Source organism: Raphanus sativus, unplaced genomic scaffold (assembly GCF_000801105.2).
Source record: "Raphanus sativus cultivar WK10039 unplaced genomic scaffold, ASM80110v3 Scaffold0282, whole genome shotgun sequence".
In the NCBI taxonomy this organism is placed as follows: Eukaryota; Viridiplantae; Streptophyta; class Magnoliopsida; order Brassicales; family Brassicaceae; genus Raphanus; species Raphanus sativus.
In genome coordinates, this window is record NW_026615602.1 from 1 (window position 1) to 9,287 (window position 9,287).

Here is a 9,287-nt window from a genome sequence, read left to right on the forward strand (position 1 = left end):
TCGCTCTCCGCCTTTGCAAGCATATGTGAAGCCCTTCAGAGCACAGCACAAACAGCGCCGGTGACATAGGTCACCTTGTCTCAGTTCCCGTTGCGGTAAAATCATCTCCATGAGGTTGATCGTTAATGAGCACGAGTAGGTAACAGTCGATACACATTTCATAACCCACTGAACCCACTGCGGAGCAAAACCCAAAGCACACATCAAAGATCTTAAATAACTCCATTCAACCGATCATATTGCCTTGGACATATCTGTTTTAACCACCATTTTTCAGAGTTGTTGTCTTGAGAATCTCCCAACGAGTGAAGCATCTCATGCCTATTGTAACATTGTCTGTCATAAGGCGATCAGAGACAAAGGCGGATTGAGTAGGGGAGATGATCAGTTGAAGCACCCGGTACTAATCGCTTCGCCAAATCTTGGAAATGATCTTATAGCACTGAGCAGAGACTGATAGGTCGTAGATCATAGATGGATTCCGGATCCGGGATCTTGGGAATCAAGCAAAGGTGCGTATAATTCCATTCTTTAGGAAGAATGCCCTCCTCAAAAATATCTCTGTATTTCTCTAACAACCTGTGTTTCAACAAGATGCCAAAACCTTTGGAAGAATAAGGCGACATCCCATCAGGACCCGGCGCTTTTGATGGGTGGATAGAAAACAGGGCATCCTTAATCTCTTCAGCTGAAACCCTCTTAGTCAAATCGTCATTCATCTGGGTTGTAACGCGGGGTCGCAAGTCTTGAACCAGGAAGTAAATGGTGGGGTAGAAGATCTAAAGAGGTTTGAGTAAACTTCACAGCCACATCTCCTTAGCAGCTTCCGAGAAGACTTCAGCACCATCATCATCTACCAGCTTATCAATATGCTTTCTCGCTCTCCTTGCTTTAACTGAGTTATGAAAGAACGTTGAGTTCTTATCTCCTCGTTGAAGCCACTTTTCTTTACTCCTCTGCCACCAATATGTTTCCTCATCTCGTTGAGCTCGGTAGCAGTTCTCTTTTAAGGAAATGGATCCGATCAGTAGATTGCGAGAGGGCAGATTGTTCCTGTTCCAATGCCATTTCAGCCTGATGGATACGATCCTTTGAGTTCATATTGGCTTGACGCTTCAGTGAACTAAGGGCCTTCCTACATGACTTGAGTCTAGTAGTAACAGAGCCACCACCTCTGCTGATAGAGTCATTCCAAGCCCGCACAACTGTATCCTGAACACCAGCCACTTCCAGAAATCTTGAGTCAAATCGAAAGCATCCTCTATAAGAGTCTTGTGCTTCAATAGAGAAATAAGCACTGGCCGATGATCAGAACCTCGCTTATCTAAAAACGACTGATTAGAGTTTGGAAACTTATTAACCAAGCCTTGTTTCCAAAGCATCTATCCAGCCTTGTATGTACCCAGGTTTTATTCCGATTCCCACTCCAAGTATACCCATTGCCATGGCTAGGCAATTCCACCAAAGAGCATGCCTGGATCATGTGTTGAAAGGAGCAAACGATTCTTCTGATCTCCACACTCCTCCAATCTTCTCACCATTGTGAAGAATCTCATTAAAGTCACCGAAAACACCCCACGCCTCCTCTCTGACACACCAATTCTACTAAGCCTTTCCCACAGGTCTATTCTTTTATTTACAGCAGCTGGACCATATATACACGAGGAAAAGAAAGATAGATTTCCATACTGTATATACAGTCAAGAGATTCTTATTTACAACCAAAAACTTCAACTTGACAGCCTTTTTCCATAATATAGCTACCCCCCGCATGACCAACAGGGTCTACTGTAAAAACTTGATCATAGCCCGAGCCAAACTTGTAAGTCTCCAACAAAACAAGGACCTCAGGAAAGTGTTTTCGACGCAATTCCCTGAGGCGTGAAATTGTCAGGCCATGGGGCGATCCCAAGCCCTGACAATTCCAGCTTACGATGCTCATCTTGATCTCGGCGATCCCTCAGACGGGATCACCCTTGCTTCTTTTTTCCTGCTCCCAAACGACTGCTCTGGCTCCTCACTGGATCCCTTACGCTTAGCACCTACTGGAGAGCCTGACTCAGAAGAACCATACAACTCCCGAAGAATTCCAGAGGCCTCTCCTTTTGCTTCTTTTCTTTTACGTATGACGTATGTCTTCGTCGCGGTTTGGTATTCTTGGTTGCAACCCCGGATGGTGTTTTAGTTGAAAACTGGAAACCATATTCCGTCGAGGTTGCCAAACAAGACTGAGTGAGCCGCTACTAGTTCCCTGCAGATCACGCGTCACTGGTGGTAATGGACATGATAGAGCTGTGATCCACAGACAGTCTATCCTTGAGGGTATCAGGGAGATTCCACGTCTAAAGTTCCCCTCAGTATGCGCCCTTGATCCTGCCGACGCCATAAGCTTGTCATCTTTGCCTTTGTTCACACCATCAGACGCCTCCTGGAGCATTTAAGTCGAGATCAACGACTCGGCCTTTCTGTTTGTCGATTTGCCGGGTGAACTGAGGAGGAGGTTCCAATCTGAGAACCGTCTTCTGAAGAACAGGATCCTTCTCAACATCAGCAACCGAAGCCCTGATTCTCTCAATACGAATAAGCATATCTGCCTCTGTGGCCATCATCATATAGCGCCTCATTTCCTCCAACACCTCTAGAGATATCTTTGCTCTACCCGTGAGAGGACAAATACCAACTTGTTCTTCTGTTAAAACATCAAATAGAGGGTCTTGAGGGCTTAAGACCAGGGTGTCTGGTTGCTTCTCACGGAGAATCCGCTGACGTCTCTCCAGAGCTGCTTCTTTACGCTTGTTCACCAACCGAGGGCAGACCTCCTTTGCGTGGTTTAAGCGTTGACACTCATAGCATCGCTTCTGAAGTCGTTCATAATTAAAGAACACCGTCGATGTACCACCTTCTGGCAAGTTGACCACCATTGATTTCTTAAACGGACGTGCCACATCCATCCGAATTTGCATCCTCACATACTCTTGAAGTTGTGGTCTATCAGGATCAAACGACTACCTTCACCACTCCCAAGCGATCCCCCAAAGCTGTAATTGCTTTCTCTGTATAATGATTGAGAGGGATATTACGGACTTGAACCCAGACCGTGATGTATTGAAGGTAATCCGGCGGTGGGTTCTCCTCCCATCGCTCAATCGCTAACGCCCATTCATTTGAGGTATGAACGCCTTTTTCCAATACGTCTATCAAGTCATGTTCATTATCAAAAATGAACTGGAAACGTTCCTTTGATAATGCTACTCCTCGAACTTTGCCCTGTTTCTGCCACTTCCGAGGCATCTCTCTTATGAGATTCGACATCTTTTGACAATCGGGATTCAAGATTCTCCCAATTAGACTCCGGATGTTGCGCTCACACGAACTAAATTGAAGAAGGTATGGCATGTCAAAGGGTTCATCATCATCCTCCAATGACATCGCCATCATCGCCTTATCCATAGCATGAGACATCTTGGATTTGCTTGTTGTTCTTCTGGGTTTCTTATGCCCACCGATAAGAAATAAGAACAAACCCTTGAAACTTTGAAGATTGATCAGAAAAAGAAAGCTGTTTGCGGTGGCTAGGTAATACGTGGCACACTTTGATGACTACACAAAACGCTCCACCCATTAATTAAACTTTTTTTTTTTAATGGGAGAGAAACCGAAGCTCAAAGAAGGGAGACTTTACTTTCTAGAGAGAAGGCAGAGAATTTTCTCTCTCTTATTTTTGTGTCCTGTTACTTTATGATTTAGCATATGTTGTCAATTAATTATATTGTTCGCACTAACGCGTTGACTTTTATCAAATATTGACCGAATAAATTCAGTCTTTTAAAACAATGTGATTTTTTTAGTTTATCATTTCTTGGTTCTCTGACATCCGGAAAGTTTAAAGGCTTCAAACAAAGTTGACATTTTCATTAATAGTTGAAGCAGATAAAACAAATAAAAATAAAAAAAAGTTGCCAAATGAGTGTATACGGAGGCAAAAAAAATTGGGGCCAGAAATGAAAAATGTAAAAATACCACAAGTTAAATACTAATTTTCAAAAATACTATCAATCAAAAATATAATAACATTTGGATTTATGATTTAGTGATTATTGTTTAGGTTTTATATTGATTTTTATGTTTCCAAACAATTTCCAGAAATACTTTAATTTTTAATAATGTAGATGTTACTTAGTTAAAAAGATTGGAGTTTAGTTTATAAGTCCAAACAAAATTAGATCTTTCGGATTAAACCCTTTTGGACTTCAGATATTTTGGGAATAAGCATGTTTGTGCTAAAACGGGTCCAAAACCCCAAAATTTTATATTTTAGTTTAAGTATTATCATTCTTGCAATCAAACAATTATCAGTATTGACATATTATTTAAATATTTTTGATCCAAACTTTAATAAAGCAAATATAAAAATTGTTATGCAGCTTATTGTTTGATCATTACAAGTGTCACAATTTAAATTTTGCAAATGTACCTTCTTCTTTTATGTACGACATGTTTTTTTCTAAAATACAAAGTATGAAACATTTAATCATGTTTATCATAAATTTTGTTCTCTTCTACATATTTATTTTAATTTATATTGGCTTATTTAAATTTTATTAAATTGGTTTGTTTATAATATGTATTTAAAACATATAAAAAGTAAATATTATTAATAAAGAAGAAAAGTTTAGACTCAACTTTTATATTTTAAAGCAAAAAGTGGAAACTAATTATTTATGAAAGTTTGAGAAATTATTTTTTGAAAAACCCAAAAAATACGAAAACCCTATAACCCTATAAGAATCAGGCCGAAATTTAAATTCTAGACAGAAAATATTTCTAAACCGGGTTATACTGGACTCAAATATTTACACAAATATTTACAGACTAAGCAGGTTTGGATCAGGTTGGGTTAGCCGGAAATTGACACATAGCTATAACTTATGTTACTATCACTGTAGACTAGGTGATATTTGGCTATATATATCATGGTGTGGTTCTACTTGTTGAGTAAAAATTATGCTGGTTTAGTACTTAGCCGGTCCTAATCGGTTATTATTTTATTTTTTCTCTGTTAACACTGAGAGAGCCACAACGTCTCGAGTTCGAACACCAGACGCTGTAATTCCCAATTGTTCATCTCTCATGTCAACACTCAACAACCTCCTCTGAACCCTAAGTTTTCCCGGGAACTCTAATCAAGCTCAATTGCCTCAGTTTCCGTCTCCGATTGAAGGTTTTTTGCACCGGGAAATGGCGTCGAAGCCGTTGAACAACATCTGGATCCGTCGCCAGCAGTGTCCCTGCGGCGATTGGAAGTGCTACATCCGCCTCGACGGAGACGAATCAACAACAACAACCTACAACAACGCAACCAAAAGCGAGATCGAACCATCAACAACACCATCACCATCACCATCATCATCATCACCACTCTTCACGCCTTACGTCGGCCAAATCTTCAGAACCGACGACGAGGCCTTCGAGTACTACACCGCCTTCGCGAGAAGAAACGGCTTCTCGATCCGCAAAGCTCGCTCCACGGAGAGCCAGAACCTAGGCGTCTACCGAAGAGACTTCGTCTGCTACCGATCCGGATTCAACCAGCCGAGGAAGAAAGCGAACGTCGAGCATCCGCGCGAACGCAAGTCCGTTCGCTGCGGATGCGACGCCAAGCTGTACCTAAGCAAAGAGATCGTCGCTGCTAACGGAGCGACGCAGTGGTACGTCTCGCAGTTTAGTAACGTCCACAACCACGTGCTTCTCGAAGACGAGCACGTGAGGCTCCTCCCTGCGTATCGCAAGATCCAGCAGTGCGATCAGGAGAGGATTCTATTACTGTCGAAAGCCGGTTTCCCCGTGAACCGGATCGTTAAGCTGCTGGAGCTCGAGAGAGGAGGAGGCGGGGTGGAGCTGCCGTTTATAGAGAAGGACGTTAGGAACTTCGTTAGGGCGTGTAAGAAGAGCGTTCAGGAGAGCGACGCTCTGCTCAACGAGAGGCGGGAGAGTGATTTGATGGAGCTTCTGGAGTCGTGCAAGGTGTTTGTTGGTGAGAGGGGGGATGTGGGTTTTGTTTACGAGTTTACTTCGGATGAGAGTGGGAGAGTGGAGAGCTTGGCGTGGGCTTATGGGGAGTGTGTTCAGGGGTACTCTGTGTTTGGCGACGTGGTGGTTTTCGATACGAGTTATAGGTCGGTTACTTACGGTTTGATACTTGGGGTGTTCTTTGGGATGGATGGTAATGGGAATGCGGTTCTTTTGGGGTGTGTTTTGCTGCAGGATGAGAGTTGCCGCTCGTTTGCGTGGGCTTTACAGGTTTGTGGTTTTTGTGAATGCTCAAGATATGTTGTGGTTAGGTTCGGCTATTGCGGCTATCAGGTAGTACGGGTAGAGGGCTAGATGATTTATTTACTACATGACCTATTTTCTGTTTGGTTCGGTTAAGATAGTAAAACTAGGAACAAGAAAATACCTAAACAAAATTTGGTTCTCATTTTATTCCAGTTCGCTTATTTCGGGTAATTTGGGTTGAATATCAGGTATTTTGGATAAATAATCGAATAATTAGGATGATTGGGATAAAAATTTCAGATATTTCGGATTTCTTTGGATATTTTGAATAAATATATATCCTGATATTTTTGGGTAGTTCGGTTCGGTTGGATTTAGTTATTTCGGATATAGAAATATAGGAACCATTCGGGTATTTTAAGGCTTTCGGTCCGGTCCCAGATTTGGGTATTTCTGCGGTATTTTTTTCCATGCCTAGTTGTGGTCATGCTCTCACTCTTCTTGTTTTGTTTTGGACAGACTTTTGTTCGGTTTATGAGGGGTGGACATCCTCAGACAATAGTGACGGATATAGATAGAGGACTTAAAGATGCCGTTGAGAGGGAGCTGCCAAACACCAACCATGTGGTGTTTATGTGGCACGTTGTCTCCAAACTAGGAAGCTGGTTTTCTCAGACTCTTGGGTCGCACTATGATGAGTTTAGAGCTGGTTTCGAGATGCTGTGCCGTGCAGGGAGTGTTGAGGAATTTGAACAGCAGTGGGATCTTCTCATCTCTCGTTTTGGTCTTGTTCCAGATAGGCATGCGGCTTTGCTTTACTCGTGCAGAGCAACCTGGTCACCTTGTTACATCAGACAGCATTTTTTAGCTCAGACTATGACCCCTGAGTTCAGTCTATCTATAGATTCTTTCTTGAAAAGAATTGTCGCAGGACCATCATGCATGCAAGCATTACTTGAAGAGGTTTGTGAATTTTATAAAACTTACAGTTTTATTCAATTTATTGCTGTCGTTAGGTCATTAATCTAGAGAGAGCATGCAGGTCAGTGTTGCTGCAAGTCTATCCAAGCAAATCACGCCGCGAGTTCCTTATCCGAGCATGAAGACTTGTATGCCTATGGAAGATCACGCGAGGGCTGTTCTGACGCCTTACGCCTTCAGCGTATTACAAAACGAGATGGTTCTGTCTCTTCAGTATGCGGTAGCCGAGATGGCCAACGGTCCACACATCGTGCATCACTTCAAGAAAATGGAAAGGGAATGCTGCGTGTTCTGGAACCCGGAGAACGAGGAGATCCACTGTTCGTGCAAGGAGTTTGAGCATTCGGGAATCCTGTGCAGGCATTCTCTTCGTGTGCTGGCCGTGAAGAACTGCTTCCACATACCCGAACAGTACTTTCTGGTTCGGTGGAGACAGGAGAGCTCCCTTGTTAGTGAAGAGAATCAAAACGGTATGGGCATTGGCGATGATGACTGTGTTCAAACGTTTCAGTCGCTCACTGAAACTCTACTAACGGAGTCAATGGTCTCGAAGGATCGGCTTGATTACACTAACCAAGAACTTTCTGCACTTATCGATCGTGTAAGAAATGTTGCACCTGCTAATACTTGTATCAGCCATGACTGCTGATCGCTAAGCAAGTGAGCAGGTATGTTTTTTTCATGTCTTCTTTTTGTTTCCTACATGAGATGCATCTTTGTTAGAAACGTTTGTTCAGAAACTATCAACAATTCTTAGTCTAAAAAACCTTTGATTAACAGGATAAGTTGGCAGCGTTTGCTCTTTCCCAGTTACATAGACTGCAGCGGTTCTATTTCGTGCGTAAAAGCTTATAGTGGATGCATTTCTTTCCTAACGTTAGTCAATTAGTTTAGATATTGTCAATCATGCTACAACGATAGAGAAGAACACCAAGGAAGAGTTTTTGTCTTCTGCTCAATCACTGATGTTGTATATATTTGATTTGTAAACTGCGCTTTTACCCGGAAGATATGGTAGTAGATTTGCAATGAATCTGCAAACCCATGGTTTTTATTTTTGTTTTAGTGTTCTTACAACATGCAATATCTGATTCATTGCATCTCATTAGAGGTTGCAATGTCATCACCACATACCCCCTTACGATATTCTTAGATGCACAAAATGTAGCTCAAGTCTAAACTATGGTGAGAGTCATATGCAAATAGGTTGATTAGAATCAAAGAACTACATATTTGCTAAAACATGGAAGTTACTTGTATTCTCCAATGTATTCTTCTAATCACAATCCTCGTCACTTATCTGCCAATCATCATCATCTCTGTGTGGCCTCACCACCTAAACAACCATCCCTAAACTGTCTCTTACTCCGTTCTCTTTCAGCACCGACCCTCTCTCCAACTTCATCTCAGTCTGAGTCGCAACTAGATAGTATCCATCTTCATCTTCCACCACTACCTTCTCCCTATCAATCACAACCATGATCGCCTCTTCTTTCCCGTTCCACGGCAACACACGTCTCTAAACCAAACCGCCACTCCTCCTTTGGAAGGAGAGAAGATGAGAAGCTGGGAGCTAGTCAGAGAGGAAGACGATGAGTCGATGATGGTTAAGACATTTGCGCAGCATCATCTTCGCCTAAAAGAGATAATCCCAGAAAATAATAATATCGAACCGAAGTAAACCGTATTTGGTCAACGCATATTCATTCAACGATATCAATTTTCCCGCCTAGAGTTAGTCCTTTTATTACCAATCCAAAATGAGTAATAGATGCTTGTTGAAATGTTTGACCAAAAAAAAAGATGCTTGTTGAGATGTTTAATTCCGTTGTGTTCCGCTTGAGACAGATTTAGGAGTGGGTATTCGGGTACCCGTTCGGGTTCGGATCGGGTATTTCGAATTTTCGGGTATTTTGGTATAGGAGTATAATACCCGTTCGGATATTTCTCAACTTCGGGTCGGGTTCGGGTATTATTAGTTCGGGTTCGGTCATTTCAGATTGGGTTCGGATATTTAGATTTTGAAAGAA

At 42.2% G+C, this 9,287-nt stretch overlaps 2 protein-coding genes across 2 annotated transcripts; one reads left to right on the forward strand and one right to left on the reverse strand.

The window, feature by feature from the left end:
• Nucleotides 1-2,417: 2,417 nt before the first annotated feature.
• LOC108807905 (uncharacterized) lies at nucleotides 2,418-2,951 on the reverse strand. Its single transcript, XM_056996610.1, has one exon. The coding sequence runs from the start codon at nucleotides 2,949-2,951 to the stop codon at nucleotides 2,418-2,420; it is 534 nt and encodes a 177-aa protein (XP_056852590.1).
• Nucleotides 2,952-5,011: 2,060 nt separating this feature from the next.
• LOC108806014 (putative protein FAR1-RELATED SEQUENCE 10) lies at nucleotides 5,012-8,311 on the forward strand. The gene is made up of 4 exons (XM_018578025.2): nucleotides 5,012-6,300; nucleotides 6,796-7,239; nucleotides 7,319-7,925; nucleotides 8,038-8,311. The coding sequence occupies exons 1-3, from the start codon at nucleotides 5,239-5,241 to the stop codon at nucleotides 7,904-7,906; spliced, it is 2,094 nt and encodes a 697-aa protein (XP_018433527.1). The 5' UTR covers nucleotides 5,012-5,238; the 3' UTR covers nucleotides 7,907-7,925; nucleotides 8,038-8,311.
• Nucleotides 8,312-9,287: the final 976 nt, after the last annotated feature.